The sequence below is a fragment of the Xylocopa sonorina genome, unplaced genomic scaffold (assembly GCF_050948175.1).
Source record: "Xylocopa sonorina isolate GNS202 unplaced genomic scaffold, iyXylSono1_principal scaffold0063, whole genome shotgun sequence".
Taxonomy (NCBI): Eukaryota; Metazoa; Arthropoda; class Insecta; order Hymenoptera; family Apidae; genus Xylocopa; species Xylocopa sonorina.
Window position 1 is genome coordinate 660,212 of NW_027490134.1, and position 19,363 is coordinate 679,574.

The 19,363-nt window shown below is 43.0% G+C and overlaps 1 protein-coding gene across 1 annotated transcript; it reads right to left on the minus strand.

The window, feature by feature from the left end:
* Nucleotides 1-15,869: 15,869 nt before the first annotated feature.
* Nucleotides 15,870-16,887, minus strand: LOC143432240 (uncharacterized). Its single transcript, XM_076909013.1, has 2 exons — nucleotides 15,997-16,887; nucleotides 15,870-15,911 (listed from the first exon to the last, which is right to left on the minus strand). The coding sequence occupies exons 1-2, from the start codon at nucleotides 16,885-16,887 to the stop codon at nucleotides 15,870-15,872; spliced, it is 933 nt and encodes a 310-aa protein (XP_076765128.1).
* Nucleotides 16,888-19,363: the final 2,476 nt, after the last annotated feature.

The following is a 19,363-nucleotide window of genomic DNA, read 5'->3' on the forward strand; positions in this document are numbered from 1 at the left end:
TCGACCTTACTCTCGCCCTGCTGACGCACGCATGTACTGGCGTTTCCGTGATTTAGTAACTTTAAATTTGCAGAAGCTGCCCAGTCCATCGTAGAGTGGCCGCGTTGGTTCGTTCTCGAGGAGTTCCAGAGCGTTCAGTGCGCGTTGAAATCTCCTAAGACGAACGTTGGTAGGTGGGCGTGGCGTCTTACCACCCCTCCCACTTCATCCAAAAGCTGGTCGAAATCTGGCAACGACCAGCTCGGCGGCGCCTACAATTCGATTACGACGCAATCGGACCACGAAACGGCGGTAAATCCTCGCCCTTGCGCGATGAGCGTGATCGGCCGGATGCGTGTCGGCGTCGCCTGGATGATCGCGACCTTTCCTTCCGTATCGCTTATCCACGACGGCTTGTCGTGGATAAAATACGGCTCGGATGCCACCACTAACTCGACCACGCCGCTTTGTAGGCTCTCGATCATTAAATCTTGAGCTCTTGCGGCGTGATTCAAGTTAATTTGGAGCATTTGTGTAGTTTCCTTTTAGTTTCCGCGGGTTTGTTCGTCGCAGATTTCTTCACTTTCTTCTTCGTCGTGGATTTATTTTTCTCGACGACAGGTCTTGCAGGGAGAACTCTCAATTTCCCCGTCTTCTTAGCGGACGGTGCCGGTTGGCACGCCTTTCCACCAAGTTTGTGTTCGGCCTGGCATCCCGCGGCCTTGCATACAGGGCAGTTGGCGGTCTTCACCTTGCACTCCGCAGAGCGGTGTCCCGTTTCTCCGCACCTGTAACAGGCCTCGCGCCTGTCTTCGGCTTTCGTACATTTAGCAAGTACGTGGGGTTCCAGAACCTGGGTGTCCAGGAAGTACCCATCCCCACCTCCTCGTGGTGGAACCTGGGCGCCGGGCTTGCCCGGTGGCTAACGGGGCTCTGGGGCTACCATACCCAAATCGAATTCGTTTAAGACTCGGAGGTTTGGTGCATCATCGATTGCCCAAAATAGTCCGAATCCTTTTCGTAGAGCAAACATGAATTGACTGAGCAGGCAGTCTGGAGCATCTATAAATTTGGCCAAACTGATGCTTAATATTCAAAAAGGGTCAGAGTGAGCGTGTTCGCGTACACGTAGCGAGTCCGCCTCTCCGAGGTTCCCCGTGGGTACTCCGGCGGTTAGGATTCGTCCTCTCCGACGGAGTAGCTGAAGGACTCGTCCGGTGGGACAGGCGCCCTGGCACATCTGGATTTTTCCATCGCCCCTTTCAGTGACATGGCGTAACTGATTGGTAGAGGGCTGTCTACTGAGCATATACCCGTATGGGTGAGGTGGCACATCGGACCCCGTCCTGGGGCGAGATAAACAATTAGCAAGTACGTGCGGGTTCCAGAACCTGGGTGTCCAGGAAGTACCCATCCCCATCTCCTCATGGTGGAACCTGGGCGCCGGGCTTGCCCGGTGGCTAACGGGGCTCTGGGGCTATCGAATTATACCCGGACTCGGAGGTTTGGTGCATTATCGACTGCCCAAAATAGTCCGAATCCATTCGTACAGTAAAATTGAATAGACTGAGCAGGCAGTCTGGTGCATCTATAAATTTGGCTAAACTGATGCACAATAATTCAAAAAGGGTCAGAGTGAGCGTGTTCGCGTACACGTAGCGAGTTCGCTTCCCTGAGGTTCCCCGTGGGTACTCCGGCGGTTAGGATTCGTCCTCTCCGACGGAGTAGCTGAAGGACTCGCCCGCTGGGAAAGGCGCCGCGGCACATCTGGATTTTTCCATCGCCCCTTTCAGTGACATGGCGTAACTGGTTGGTAAAGGGCTGTTCTACTGTGCTTGTACCCGTATGGGTGAGGTGGCAAATCGGACCCCGTCCTGGGGCGAGATTAACAATTGGTTAGCAAGTACGTGCCCTACCTCCCAGCATTTAAAACAAATTAATTGGCGTTCTTCTAACGCCTCCACTTTCACCGACGTCCAGCCAATCTTGAGCTTTCCGTCGGTTATTTTCTTTGCCGCGGCAATGGGGCATTCCATTATAAGGTGTCCCAGACCTGTGTAGCCGATTTTCTTCCGCCCGGCGCGGATGTCTTCTTTTCGGCAGCCTCCTCCTGCGGCAATCGCCTCCACGACTTCGTTTGTCGTCAGCGAGTCTTCGATGCGATACACTCGCATGCCGACTCGCTTCAGCGGTAGTGTGATTTTCACCTCCTTGGGGGTGAAAATCCAGCGTAATTTGACGGGCAGCGCGTCCGCTTTTCCGTCTCGGTCCTCTCCCGTCACTTCCAGAATGAGGGCTCCTGTGAGGGCTTTCCTCGCCCTTACTTCGTCGATTCCGATGTCCTTCAGGCTAATCAGCCTTTTGGCCGTCGCCATAACGTCCGCGTATGTGCCGGCGCTCCCTTGCGGAAGGGCAAGCGTCACGGTGGCCGTCGAAGGATTCTTCGGCATTTTTACTTCCTTCTTTTGATGTTTGTCTTCCTGTGCCTTTTGCGTGTTTTTGCCGCCTTGTACAGGCGCCTCCACTTTCTTCGGCGCGTCTTTCTTCGTATTATCGGCCTTTTTGGCCTTTCTGCCGAGGACTTGAGTCCACGGCGTTTCTTTAGCGGTGTTATCCGCAACATTGATACTAGTTGCGGATTTTCCAGCGCTTTGGGCCGCCTCCCTGGCGACCTGGTCTTCTTGAATCTTCTCCATCCTCTTCTGGATGGAGGAAGTTTCTTGGCGCGCGGTTTGTTTTCTTGCCGCCGCCTCGTCGCTCTTGTTTGCTGGCGGGAGCGTTTTCTTCGATTTTTCCGCCGTTTTTCCAGCTTTCTTCTTCCGTGCGGCTCCTTGAGATGCGGAGCTTTCCCCGCAGGAGATTACCGTCGACTCCGTTGGCGGGAGAGTCGTCTCTTTGGGCGCGAATCGGGCTTCCGCTCGCGCCCAGAAATCGTTCAGCCGGTCGCTCACCAGCTCACCGATTTTCTCCATAAGGACGCTCAAGTCTGCGTCCTTTCGCGGTGACTTCCTTGCTGCGATCGGCGAGGAGGATCTTCTCGACAATGGTTCTTCCAACGCGGCGGGGCGCTCTCTCAGCCGCGTATTCTCCTCCTCTATTTCCTGGAGACGAATCCGATATACATTCGACTCCGTGTCATCGCTTCGTAATGGGCGCTTTGCACGCTGCACCACTTCAGTCGTCGCTCCGCATAGTATACGCGCGGCGATCCGCATTTGCCGCTTGATCGTCCCGTTCAATTGGGACGATTTCGCGGCCGCCGTCTCCACCTGGTTTGCGGCTTTTAACGCGCCAGCCGCTATATCCGGGGTGGGCATTCTTCTCGCCTCTTCATCGTATTCCTCCTGCGGAGGAATAGGGTTTGTCGATCTTCCAGAGGGCGGCGGGACGCACTCGCCATAGAGAAGCTCTCTCTCCAGAGCTATCTCTGCCTCTTTCTCAATTTCAAGCCTAACGGCTCTTTTGGCCTCGGCTAGGCCGATGTACTCCCCCGTTGTGGGGGGTCGCCCCCTCTTCGCCGATGATCGGGATGACGTTCCTGATGAGACTGTCAGGATGGACGTCACCGACGTATCGGTCTCCTCTCCCGAATCCTGGGAGATGCGTCGCTTCGTCTTTGTACGTCGTGGGAGAGGTGTCCTCTCCTGCTTCATCTCCTGGTAGTCCCGGGGGTGGATCCATCCATCTGCATCTATAACAGGGCCACTGGGGCCTGTCCTCTCCCCCTCACTCGCCGCGGTCGCGTAACTGAGCGAGGCCATGCTTGGCGCGCCAAGCAAGGCGTCGCGCGTTTTGAATTACGCGAGAACGGTCGCGCACACGGATATTTCTCCCGAGAGAAAATCAATCCGCGCACTATCGATCGCTCCCGTGTGGAAAAACCGCACTTTCCACCGGATAGTTCGCACTTAGTGTATTATCGCTCGCGCACACACAAGCACGTATCGTCTTTGTTTAGCGCACGGCCGGCCGTATAAATCCGAGTCTCTCTCACTCTCGGACCGGCCGGCTCACTCTGTCTCTCTCGCACACTGCGCTTCCTTTCTCTCTTTCTCTCTCTCTCTCTCTCTCTCTCTCTCTCTCACACACACACACACACGCTGCACTCGGTCAGAATTTCTAGAAAGTTCTAGAACTTACCGTTGCCGCGTGGTTCCCTCCGCTGAACTCGGGGTGGCGCCACCTCCGTCCGCGTTCAACGAGCGTTTTCTTCCTTTTTTGTTGTTTCTTCCCCGCGTGAGGTTGAAACAACGTTTAAATGAACACTATTAAATGTTCATCGGCACTGTGTGTGTTAAAATTCGCTCGAAAGGGGCGAAGAAAGCCTCTCTAAATGGTCCACCCCGCACGGGCGTCGTCGACGCCTCGGGCCAGGCTTGGCCCGGTGTGACTGAGTGCCCCGGGTGCGTCAAACCCGATACCACGACCTGACAAATGCCGAGTCGTGGCCCCTGAGGCATAACGGCCACCATCATGGCCCGCAGGCGCGGCGAAGGGTTCTTAGAAGTGACTTACACCCGAAGGTGGAAGCCCCCCCCTCTCCCGTGAGGAGGAACGGGGCAAACGTCTACGACGCCGACCCCGTAGGCGACGTCGAGCCCGCAGGGATTGCTTCCTAACCCGCTCGGCGGCCTCCTTCGCGACCATGACCTCCTCGCAAAAGGAGATCATGGCCTGCCAGACGCTCCCGCGACCAAGCATCCCCGAAAGGATACTCCGCAAAGAGAGGTCCGGACACACCTTCGCCGCTAACACCCGACGCGGCACCTCCCAGGCTGGACACTCCTGGAGAGTGTGCCGCGCCGAGTCCTCCGCGGCGCCACAATGGTGGCACCGCGCGGTTGCCTCGCGTCCGATTCGGCACAGGTACTGACCGAAACAACCATGTCCGGTCAGCACCTGTGTGGCTCGGAATGTGAGCCGTCCGCTGCTACGATCCACCCATCTATCCAGGATGGGCAGGACCGCCCCGACGGTCCAATGGTCGCTGTGACGGGACAAGACCTCCCGCCATTTGAACATTGTGGACCGCCGGGCCTGGAGCCTTAGCTCGTCCCGACATATTGTCTCCCCTGGCGGGGTAGAGTCCTGACGCTCGAGACGAAGACGCCTGTAAACGTAGGCGTCTTCGAGCGCCAGGTACTCCAGAGGTGGTAAACCCGCCAGGGTGGTGGCCGCCTCGTAGGACACTGTAGAAGTGTGAAGTTTCTCCGACTCGCTGACAAGGCGTCAGCCCAAACAGGGGTACCGTACAGTGCCACGCTCTTAATAACCCCACAATAGAGGCGGCGCACCCGCTCGTCCGGACCGCAAAGGTTGGGCATAATGCGACTCAAATGAATCGTAAGTTTGCCCAACCTGGCGGTCAAGCGGACGAAATGCGGGACGAAACTCCAGGAGGCGTCCAGGTAGACACCAAGATATTTAATATATTGGGCCACCTGGACGTCGGACGACCCGATTACGAGGACGGAAACAGACCATTTCCGTCTTCTGAGGGGACAACTCCAACCCCATGCTCCGAATCCGCAAGGCGATGGCCGCAACGGCGACCTCCGCTCGACGGATGGTCCTCCCCAAGTCCCTGCCGGTGGCTAGGACCATGGACCCGATACGGCTCCGCAGCGACGACCAACTCAACCATGCCACCGCAGAGACCTTGAACCTGGAAATTGGTCTGGATGATGTGACCGTGAGGAGGCGTGAACGTTAGGCCGTGTCCATGGCCTCCCCCCGGCCAACATCATCCGTGTGAGAGGGTTCATCAGCCCGCTCAAACTTATCCCCAGTCTCCATAAATGCAGATACTCCCACGTTGGAGGATGATGCGGCCGCACCAACACCCGCTGGATCCTCCCACGTTGGGGGGTGATGCGGTCGCACCACCCCCGCTGGAACAACCCGCGATGGAGGGTGATGCTGATGCACCACCCCCGCCGGAACATCCCGCGACGGAGGGTGATGCTGATTCATCACCCCCGCTGGAACATCCCGCGGTGGAGGGTGATGCGGTTGCACCACCCCCGCTGGAACGTCCCACGTTGGAGGGTGGTGCAGCTTCACCACCCCCTCAATGGACACTGAGAACCTTGCTCTTCTTTTCTCCAGGCTTTACTACCTCCTGCGCAGCCGACGACGGCTGCGCACCCTTGCCGCTTCGGCGGGACTTAGGCGGGGAGCACGACTTGCCCCCCGTTCTGTGGTCCGCGGGCCGCCCAGCCACTTTATAGATGAGGCAGGCAGGGGCGGCCGCGGTGCAAAGGCCCGCCTGGTGGCCGGTCTCACCACACCTGTAACACAGGTGAGACCGAACCACCTTCGCACTGCACCGCTGCTGGACATGACCCAACTCCCAGCAGCGGTAGCACTGCTCCGGGCGGAGTTTTAAAACCATAACGCGGGCATTAGCTCAACCCACCCGAATGCGGCCGGCAGCGACCACTTTCTTGGCCGCTGCCAGGGGGCACTGCACCCAAAGGGTGCCGAGCCCTCTAGGTGAAGACCGGATTATTCCAGTCTTCAGGTCTTCCACTCGGCACCCTCCGGTGCCGGCAATTGCCTCGGCCACCTCAACAGGGGTGACCGACTCGTCCAGGCCGAGCACGCGATGATCCGCCGCTTACTCGGCCTGGACACCGTAACGCCGTCGCCGGCAAACGCCTGCATCAGCCTATCAGCTGACCCCCATCACCAGCATCTCCTGCTAGGACCTGCAATAGACAGTTTCCACAGGTCTACGTATCGAAGCAATAGAGTTCTAATGCTTCTTCAAACGCGATATCGCATCTCATTTCTATGTCTCATGATAAGATATAATATTCATTGCGAAGTGTCATGTATACCTCGTATTCACTTCAAATGAATGTAATTGCGACTCTTCCTTGCTAGGAAGTTGCGTATGCATATGTCTCCGTATGGAAGCAATAGAGATCTAATGCTTTTTAATCCGCGATATCACATCTCATTTCAATGTTTCATGATAAGATATAATATTCATAGTGGAGACATAAGTATACCTCGTATTCACTTCAAATGCATGTAAATGCTACACTTCCTGGCTAGGAAATAGCGTTTGCAGATGTATAGGTATCGTAGCAATAGAGTTCTAATGCTTCTTAGAACGCGATATCGCAACCCATTCCTATGATTCATGATTAGATATAATATTCATTGCGAAATGTCACTTGTACCTCGCATTCACTTCAAAAGAAAGTAAATACGACACATCCTTGCTAGGAAGTAACGTATTCAGATGTCTACGTATCGAAGCAATAGTGTTCTAATGCTTCTTAAATCGCGATATCGCATCACATTTTGATGTTTCGTGATAAGATATAATATTCATTGGGGAGTGTTATGTATACCTCAAATTCACTCCAAGAGAATGTAAATGGGACACTTCCTTGCTAGGAAATAGATTTTGCATATGTCTAGTTATCGTAGCAATAGGGTTCTAACGCTTCTTAAAACGCGATATCGCAACTCAATCCTATGTTTCATGATAAGATATAATATTCATTGCGAAATGTCACTTATACCTCGCATTCACTTCAAAAGAAAGTAAATGCGACACTGCCTTGCTAGGAAATAGATTTTGCATGTGTCTACATATCGTAGCAATAGAGTTCTAATGCTTCTTAAAACGCGATATCGCAACCCATTTCTATGTTGCATGATAAGATATAATATTCATTGCAGAGTGTCATGAATACCTCGTGTTCACTTCAAAAGAATGTAAATGCGACACTTCCTTGCTAGGAAATAGCGTACGCAGATGTCTACGTTTCGAAGCAATAGAGATCTAATGCTTCTTAAAACGCGATATCGCATTTCATTTCTATGTTTCCTGAAATGACATAACATTCATTGCGGAATGTAAATGCGACACGTCCTTGCTAGGAAATAGCGTTTGCAGATATCTACGTATCGAAGCAATAGAGTTCCAATGCTTCCGAAAACGAGATATCGCATCACATTTCTATGTTTCATGATAAGATATAATATTCATTGCGAAGTGATATGTATACCTCGTCAACACTTCAGATGAATGTAAATGGGACACTTCCTTTCTAGGAAATAGCGTACCCAGATGTCTACGCATCGAAGCAACAGAGTTCTAATGCTTTTTAAATCGCGATATCGCATCACATTTCTATGTTTCATGATAAGATATAATATTCATTGCGAAGTGATATGTATACCTTGTATACACTTCAAATGGATGTAAATGCGACACTTTCTTGCTAGGAAATAGCGTTTGCAGATGTCTACGTATCGTAGCAATAGAGTTCTAATGCTTCTTCAATCGCCATAGCGCATCTCATTTCTATGTTTCATGATAAGATATAATATTCACTACGAAGTGTCATGTATACCTCGTATTCAGTTCAAAAGAATGTAAATGCGACATTTCCTTGCTAGGAAATAGCGTTTGCAGATGTCTACGTGTCGAAGAAATAGAGTTCTAATGCTTCGTACAACGCGATATCGCATCTCATTTCTATGTTTCATGATAAGATATAATATTCATTACGAAGTGTATACCTCGTATTCACTTCAAAAGTATGTAATACTTGTAATACTTCCGTGCTTGGAAGTAGCGTTTGTAGATGTCTACGTATCGTAGCAATAGAATTCTAGTGCTTCTTAAATCGCGATATCGCATCTCATTTCTATGTTTCACGATAAGATATAATATTCATTGCGAAGTGTCATGTATACCTCGTATTCACTTCAAAAAAGTGTAAATGCTACACTTCCTTGCTAGGAAATAGCGTTTCCAGATATCTACGTATCGAAACAATAGAGTTCAAGTGCTTCTTAAGACGCGATATCGCATCTCATTTCGATGTTTCATGATAAGATATAATATTCATAGCGAAGAGTCATGTATACCTCGCATACACTTCAGGTGAATGTAAATGCGACACTTCCTTGCTAGGAAATAGCGTTGGCAGATGGAGTTCTAATGCTTCTTAAAACGAGATATAGCATCTGATTTCTATGTTTCATGATGAGATATAATATTCATTGCGAAATGTCATGTATACCTAGCATACACATCAAAAGAATGTAAATGCGGTACTTCCTTGCTAGGAAGTAGCGTTGGCAGATGTCTACGTATCGATGCAGTAGATTTCTAATGCTTCTTAAAACGCGATATCGCATCTCATTTCGATGTTTCATGATAAGACATAATATTCATAGCGAAGAGTCATGTATACCTCGCATACACTTCAGGTGAATGTAAATGCGACACTTCCTTGCTGGGAAATGGCGTTGGCAAATGTCTACGTATCGAAGAAATGGAGTTCTAATGCTTCTTAAAACGAGATATAGCATCTGATTTCTATGTTTCATGATGAGATATAATATTCATTGCGAAGTGTCATGTATACCTCGTATTCACGTCAAAAGAATGTAAATGCGACACTTACGTGCTAGGAAATATTGTTTGCAGATGTCTCCGTGTCGAAGCAATAGAGTTCTAAAACTTCTTAAAACGTGGCATCGCATCTCATTTCTATGTTTCATGATATGATATAATATCCATTGCGAAGTGTCATGTATACCTCGGATACGCATCAAATGAATGTAAATGCGACACTTCGTTGCTAGGAAATAGCGTTTGCAGATTTCTACGTATCGTAGCAATAGAGTTCTAATGCTCCTTAAAACGCGATATCGCATCTCATTTCTATGTTTCATAATAGGACATAATATTCATTGCGAAGTGTTTTGTATACCTCATCTACACTTCAAATGAATGTAAATGCGACAATTCCTTGCTAGGAAGTAGCGTTTCCAGATGCCTACGTTTCGAAGCAGTAGAGTTCTAGTACTTCACAAAACGCGATATAGCATCGTTTTTCTATGTCTCATGCTAAGATGTAATATTCAATGCTACGCGTTATGTATATCTCGTCTACACTTCAGAAGAATGTAAAGCCCACACTTCTCTGCTACGGAATAGCGTATCTAGATGTCTGTTTCGAAGCAATACAGCTCTAATTCTTCATAAAACGCGATATCGCATTTCATTTGTATGTTTCATGATAAGATGTTATATCAATGCAACGCGCTATGCATATCTCGTCTACACTACAAAGGAATGTAAATGCTTCACTACCTTGCTATGGAATAGCGTTTCTAGATATTTAGATATCGTAGCAATAATGTTCTAATTATTCTTAAAACGCGGTATCCCTTCTCATTTATGTATCTCATGCTAAGATGTAATATTCAATGAAACGCGTTATATCTATCTCGTCAACATTTCAAATGAATGTGAAGCCCGCACTTTCTAGCTAAGGAATTGCGTTTCTAGCAGTCTACGTACCGAAACACTGGAGTTCTAATTCTTCATAAAAAGCGATATCGCATATGATTTTTATGTTTCATGATAAGATTTAATTTCAATGTAACGCGTTATGTATATCTCTTCAACATTTCAAAAGAATATAAAGCCCACACGTTCTTGCTACGGAATAGTGTTTCTAGTTGTCTACATATCGAAGTCCCAAAATAAAAGAGTTCCAATGCTCCATGCAATGCGATGGGTCATCCCAATTCAGCGTTTCGAATTAAGTAAGCTGCAATCTTCTATGCATAGCATTACGCTTTTCTGCTTCCACACCTGCAAGGAATGTGAATTCTACAGTTCCATGCAAAAGCATGACACTTCAAAGGTTCTTCGCGTCAAAGTAGTAGAGGTCTAATGCTCCATGCCATGCGATAGTGCATCTCATTTCAACGTTTCAAATTAAGTAGGTTGGAATGTTCTATGAATAGCATTATGCTCACCTGCTGCCACAAGTCGAAGGAATGAGAATAATACTGTTCCATGCAACGGAATGACGCTTCATAATGTCTGCGTGTCATTGCAATAGGGTTCTAATGCTCCATGCAATGCAAAGGCGCATCTCATTCTAACATCCAAAGTAACTATGCTGTAATCTTCAATGCGTAGCAGTATGCATATCTGCTTCAAAACTGTATAGGTATGTGAATTCTACAGATCGGTGCAACAGGATGGTGATTAAAAGTGTCTACCTCTGAAGGTAATAGAGGTCGAATGCCAATGCAATGTGATGGCGCACCTCATTTCAACTTTTCAAAGTAATTAATCTGAAACTTCATTGCACAGCATTATGCCAATCTGCCTCTAGAATTCAAAGGAATGTAAATTGTACACTCCCATGCAAGGGGTTGGCGCTTCATAGTATCTGCATATCAGAGCAATAACCGTTCCATCTACCGTTCAAGCGACTGTATACTTCACATTTCCTTAAAGTGTAGAAGCAGATAAGCATAATGCGATGCATAGATCGTTACTGCTTACATTCTTCGTAAAGTCGAAAGGCATCATATTGCATGGAGCAATAAAACCCCATTGCGTTGCATTGAAGACACTGCAAGACGCCACCTCATTGCAGGCAACTGTCGAATTCACATTCTGTTGAAGTGCTGTAGCAGGTATGTATAATGCGACGCATAGAGCATTTCAACCTAATTACTTTGAAACGTTCAAATTATATGCGTCATAGCGATGCATAATACATTAGAACGATACTCGTTGAAAACGCAGACACTGAAACACCATCTCGTTGCAAGGAACTGTAGATTTCACTTTCTTTTGAAGTATAGAAGCAGATCGGCATATTGCTGTGCATAGGAGATTGCAGCCTACTAATTTGGAAGCTTTGAAATAAGATGCGTCATCGCATTGCATGAAGCATTAGTACTCTATTGCTTTAACATGCAGACATTATGAATGAAATTGTAGAATTCGCATTCGTTTGGAGTGTAGTAGAAAATATGCATAATGCAATGCATAGAACGTTAGTGCTTACTTATTTTGTAACGTTGAAATGAGATGCGTCACCGCATTGCATGGAGCATTGCAACTCTATTGCTCTGAAACGTAAACACGATGAAAGGCCATTCCGTTGCAGGAATTGTAGCATTTACATTATTCTGAAATGTAGAAGCAGGTAAGCTTAATGCGATGTTTAGAATATTACAACATAATTGCTTTGAAGCGTGAAACTGAGACGCACCATCTTGTTGCACACAATATTTTTTATTACTTACGATGAATTATAATACCGACATGCTCCATCTTCTTGCAAGAAAACTTCCCAGCCGTTCACATTGACACGTAGACACTCAAATGCGACAACCCTTTTCGTGGAAATTTAGACATTCCTTTGAAACTTAGGACTGTGAAGCTGCATCGCGTTGCATGGAAATTTAGAAAGTGCTTACTATGAAACGTAGAAATGAGGAGCGCCATCATGTTGCATAGAACTTTGCATCTTACGTACTTTGAATCGCCTATACTGATAGGGACCATCACTTTACATAGATATATAGAAAACACATAGCTTTAAACGTTGAACTCAGAATTTGAGAACTTACTTTGAAATGTTGATAGCGAGGAGGTCTATCTGATTTCATTGAACTTCAGAACTTTCTTACTATGAAACGCAGGCAAATAAGGGCCATCGCGTTGCTTAAAACTTTAGAAGTTGCTTACTTCTCTCGTACTTTTAGAAGAATTTTTGATAAACCACTTACATTTCACGTTTTCAATATTTTTGTATGTATGCGAGGTGTAATCGTTTAAGTTCTTAAATGATTACTTAGTGTTGATTATTATTTAGTAACTCGGTTAAAAACGTGACTGCATAAGATTTAATCAATATGTTTATAAGCCTGTCATTTATGCAGTTATTTGTTCGTCACTTATTGCTCAAACGGCAAAGATTCTGACCATTTCAAATGGTTAACTTTCATCAATTTTCTTAAAAATTAAAACACCGTCCAACTGTTTGTATTAAAGACTGTAATTAAAGTTTTCAAAATATTTTACCTCTTATAGATCCATTCTGTTATTGAAATTGAATGTTTGATTTTTCTAACTCCTGTTTAGAACACCTTTTTATTGGAATGTTCAAGTATTTTTTATGTTAGTAATTATTGAAAATGTTTTGCTTGGTTCTCTAATTTAATATTTAGAGTTTCCTGATGAATATTTTTTATCGTTGTAAACTATATAGTTGCAATTAAAATTCTTTATGAAATAATAATAACAGAGAGGTATGTATTTTATCTTACTATTTATAAAGAAATATTAAGACTTGTTTACAATCTAATGGAATTTAATTACCTTTTTTTATTCAAATTCACAATGATAATCCTCCATAGTTCAACAATTTAGTGAGTTGTCCTCAGGAATCCGCAGCTCAGTACTTATAAAATGGACGACAAACGAACAGCCTAACCAAACGTAATCAAATCGATTTTTCAATACTAATGGTATCATGTTTAACTTATCTTGCAAACTATTCAAATGGCCTTCGAACAGTGTCTATTCACTTCCTTCCACCATTGTTTACAATACGTATGTTTCATTTACTACCAATCCGTAAGTATTATCGCCTTCCTTTACTTTTTCTAACCTTCAATGGCTTCATATTACAGGTCTTTGAACACGTTTTAAAATGCTCTATCGTATTACGGAAGCATAAACATATTAGTTCGTTTTAAAAAATGAAGGTAACCTTCAAATTTCCAACATACTTCCAACTCCCATTTCTACTGTGCAATTTTATATCAGCAAAAATTTATATGAAATTTATAGTTTCAAGGATATTTGAGGTGCTAATTATTTCTGCCCACCCTGCATATTGTTATGGATGTGTCCAACAAGGCAACGATGAACAAAGTTAAATTTAATATTACGATGTTTAATATATTTGTTTTTCTGTAATTTAGCCAAGAAACAGAGTTCACGATGTTGGAAGATGAATGTATTTGCCTTAGAATGATAAGAGCCGACGATATTGAAAGTAGAATATTTCTTTACTCTGCTGACCGAATCAATGGAAACGCTAAGTAATGTGTGTGCCTTTCGAAACAGTCAGATGCAAATTACGATACAACGTTTCGAAGAAATGGTACGTGTCACTCTTTTTTAACACGTTCACGACGGGGCGAAAATCTACTTTTTTTTGAGCGCACATTTCTTGCATCAAGCACTTATTTTTTTTAACGACTAATTTTCTGAAAGCGCGTGACCCACGAGTAGGTCACGCCGCCCCACGGAACAGTCAAGTGTGACCCACCGTTGGGTCACGCCACCTCACGGAACAGTCAAGTGTGATCCACCGGTGGGTCACCCCGGCGTGAACGTGTTAATTTCAGTTTTTTTAATCAAAGGAAATTTGATTGAAATATCCGCAAAATTTAAGGACAAAAAAGTTATTATAAACTTATGCAACATATATGATGGTGATAAAGGATAAGTATGTGGAACTGAGAATAGAAGAAGAGAATAGAATTGGACCGAAATGGATATAAAACAGGAATTTATATCTATACGTTCTATTCTATGCAAAAGCAAATATTTCAAAGAAAAAAAATGTATTACTTACAAATTACTTATGTTCGTAGGGATCTCACTAATTCAGACTTCTCGTCTTGCAGAACTAATCATTTATTTAACATGGAAAGGGGTCGAGGAATAGTAAAAGGTTTCCATATTTCATAGCCTTATTTGATACGTCAATTGGATCACGTAAAATATCGGACACTAATTCCATCTACATCTTTAGAACTTAAATATATAATTGCAACAACATATTTAATACCGTCTTAATAGCATGTTTCTAATTATTTACATCTATGCCTAATAAATATATGTTAATCAAACAAGCTGCTTTACCAAAGAGTAAAAGAATCTGAGGATTACAAATTTGAGCATTACATAACAAAAGTGCAATCCATATATAATGTTACATGTAGCAAAATATGAAGACCAAAAAGATCATACATAAGTTGAATCCACAATGCGGACATAGAGATACGTAAAAGGCAAAAAATCCAAACAATAATTAGCAAAGTTCAAAAAGGGAGGAATGAAAATTTATCTCCTTGACGATAATAAGAAACAGGTCTGCCTCATGCACTACAATCTCTCAAACATCCAGCGATTGGCACGTCAATGACAACGGATGGAACAAATTCCGCGGTAGAACTGTGCTAATACACTGCACCTACTCAGTCTCGTAACGGCATACCCTTAGTACTGGGGCGACACTCGTAACACGGCACTATTAATGCACCGCGATATAGCACACGGGCTACATGGCCATGGCAATTACACTATTAGCTCACCATAGCTACACGCGTGGTAGTGGCGTAGACTGACATTTACGAATGGGGATGCTGTTTCTATAAAAATTATAAACGAATATGAAAAATGACCAAACTAAGCAAGTTATTTATTTTGATTCCAAAATAGATACACCGGCACGAAACAAAGATACAAGAACTCGATTTTATTATTTTCTATAAACTAGCTCGATACGGCGATTTTTCCCATAAAGTCTTTAATTACTTTATCATAAAAATATATAAATTTATTTTATATATATATTTTTTAATTCATCGTTACAAATTCATGCAGTTGAGGGTTATATTCAATACGATGACAGCATGTTGTTTAAGAAATTACACAAGGCGAAGTTAGGGACGCAACAGCATGAATTTTTATTTTATAAGTAATACTAGCTGTACCAGTTCACACGTTGCTGTCTCTGAACGAAAAGGCAGTTTTAATACCTCAAATATAATTTATTAATGATCAAATGTATACAATACATCAAAATGAAAATTAACAATAAAATTACCCCTACATATATGTCATTTGAATATAACACATGTACAAAACATAGATATACATAGTTGATGGTAGAATAAACATGCTTCTTCACTTGTGATATTAAACAATATTGCAAACGAATTTCAATTGAACAATAATATAAGTAATTATTAAATATCATCATGAAATGAATGATATTTGATGATTGATGGTGAACTTTATCTTAGTAGTGCTTGTAAATATACAACATTATTTGTTTTCCTATCTGGTGCAAGAATAAATAAATTTGAAGGTTTTCCAACTCGAGAACACCCAACGTACAGATGTCCATATGAGAAGCATGGATTTACCAAATTTAATCCACATACTTGCAATGATTGTTCCTGTGCTTTGTTAATGGTCATTGCAAAGGCTAGTCGTACCGGAAACTGTAGACGTTTGAATTCAAATGAAGTATTCGTTGGTATTATGGGATTGCGTGGTAGTAGCACATGTTCCCCTTGATGTTTTCCCTTTAAAATGGTTGCCTCAATTATGTTATTTATTAATTTTTTTACTGATAGCCTAGTCCCATTGCATAGTTGCGATGGATTTATATTTCGTAGAAGGATGATTGGGGGACCAATTTTCAAAGATAAAATATGTGGTGGCATTCCTTGTAGATCCAATGAATTAAAAAATTCTGTTGGATAGTTAACTGATTCATCGTGATTGACAACAGTATCTATGGATTTATATGTTGTTTCTTCATCAGGTATTTTAATTTGAATTGTGCAGTTTATTAAATTCACATCAATGTTTTTAGCTGCCAATATAGCACGCTCACTAACCCGTTGGTTATTTTTATAATTCTGCGATAAATTTGAAAAAGCTTTGGCAATCAATTCATCAGTGGATTTTACAATGTGACAAAAGTTTTCTGGTAATGTAATACAGTGTGTGGATTGATCTATTTCCATTTTACCATTCCCAATATCTAATAATTGTTTTGTAAGTGGTTCAGAAGATTCATCTTGTTGTAATTGAACACGCATATTGGTCTTTAAAGATATTTTCTCCACATACCGCCATAAAACTGATGATTTGAGACATGCATTCAATTCATCTGCAGGTACTGAACGTGGTATAACTGGTAAAGTTTGTTGAAAATCATTAGCTAGCAAAATGAATGCACCACCAAAGAGCTGCTTATTTCCTCTCAAATCTTTTAATGTGCGTTTCAATGATTTCTTGTGTGCCATGGTGCTTTCATCCCATATTATTAAGCTGACGTGATCTTAGTACTTTTCCCATCCCAGAATATTTGCTAATATTACATGTTGGAGTTTCAGTTACCTGCATATTTAATGGCATTTTCAATGCTGAATGTGCTGTTCGATCACCGTCCAAAAGAGTTGCTGCAATAACAAATGATGCAATAGCAAGTGCAATATTATTTTATGATCTTATTCTTGCCAGAATAATTAAAATAAGAAAAGTTTTGCCAGTGCCATCAGGTGCATCTAAGAAATATAAACCACAACTTTTGTTATATATTGCATTTATAATTGTATCATATGCTGTTCGTTGTTCTAATACCAATTTCGGCAGATTAATTCAAACAAATGTTTGTAATTCATTAACATTGAAGTGCGTTTCTCGTTGTACATCACGATCGAAAATGTCATTACCAGATCTATTTAGAGTAATCATTCCCAATTCTGTCAGTGACTAGTTGACTATTGTCAAACATACATCCTCAATTAAAATCAATACCTCATTGTATATATTTGATGTACATTGAATGTTGGGATTAGCATTTAATCTACGCATGCGATGTAAAATGTCTTCGCTCATATAGTCTTTATATTTTTTCCAAAGATCCTTTGGATTAGCAGGAAAACATGTAGTTAGTATGATGTGTACGTATCTGCTGTGGTTGAGCTGTATTAGGAGCATTAGCGAGTGAAATATCCCAATGAGCATCGTTTTCCAAGAGATTTCATTTCTGGCAAGCCTCACGACATGTAGCACATACATGGCCATTGACCGTTTTTAATTCTTAGAAAGATATTGATCCACAAACATTGATTAATAATAATCATAGGTAAAATCATTCTGCGTTATTTGGATGTACAGTGTGCAGACGACCCAATGCATTTGTGGAATATAAATTAGGTGTCCTTGTACTGTTTTACCCTTTTTACGACGCTGAAATTTTCTTGTTGATGTATTCCACGTAAAATAAGTTGGTACTTCAGAGTACAGTAGTGTCCTTGCAACGGTATCATTTCTACATAATGTGAAAAATTCAGTTAATGTTGTTGGCGGTGGTGACATTGCTCTTGCACGTACATTTTTTGATGTAAAATATACACGCTGTCCATTTTCAAAATGTACTGCTAAATGAGCAACCGTTGGATATCGCTCATGAATGGAAAATGATAAAATACGCCATGCAACCTCATTACTACATATTTAGCGTCCCAGTTGATATTGGGTGATTTCATCGTTAGATACAGTTATATTTTGCAGTCCAAACACTGCCATATCGCTTCCTTTGTTCACATACTTGCAAATATATTTTATAGCTTTCACTGAATTGCAGTACTCAACATTTATGTGTGCGTTATACGTTTTTAGTAGTAATGGAGAATATGGTACTACCCAATGATTATCAACATCAATAGTATTGTTGGGTACTTTTAGTTTAATGGATTTTCCACCATCTTCGGTAGATCGTCGTCGATAGAGTAGATATCCATCAACCCCTGTAATACTTTCAACAAGTAAGTCTCTAGAATACCGCTTTGTGCACTTTCCATCTGATATGCATGGTGAATTATTATTTAGTGAGCGACATGGACCATGAATCATATTTTTTGAGACAATATCATGCAAATCTTTATCAATTTCAATGTCTGGTATTTCTGCAGAGATGATTTCATCAATTCTGTTTGGTGTTATCTTTCCCATCATCCATATTAAAATATGCGCATGTGGTAAACTACTTTTTTTGCCATTCAATGGAATACATCCAACAGCGCGTCTCTCCAAATACATAGTGTTTGACAATAAAATCTATTAAAGATTTTAATTTTTGTTTAAATACACGCGCAGAAATATCATGACGATCTGATGGTGATTGTCCAATTAATAAAAGCTCCTTCGTTTCATCCCATGCTCGGTTGCATGTAAATGTAATGAAAAAATTTGGACGACCATATGCACGAATATACGTCATTGCATCTTGTGCATATTCATGCATATGTCTTGGGCTGCCTGTAAATGTGGATGGTAAAATGACCATTTTTCCCAATTCACTAAGATACATACATGTCAACAATGTATTGATGAAATAATTGTCTATATTTCAATATATGATTATCAGCATTCTCACGAATCATCGTTTGATATGCATAATAATTCATAGCACTGACCTTTTTGTGAATGTCCACATTAGTTGTAGGGTTTCTCATATTAATATTAAAATGATATCCATCCTCTCCTTGCAAAAATAGAATGGGATATTGTAATGCATCATATTAACGATGCGTTTCTGATACTTGACGCTGGACGTCACCATTTCTACGACGAAGAATTATATCGCGAGAATTAAATTCTTCATCAACTATGACAATTGACACTTCATCGATCGTTGGTGCGTTGAATTGTCTTCGATGTTGACCAATAGGTGTTTTATCCGCCTTTATTATCACTTTGTAATCGTCAGATGGC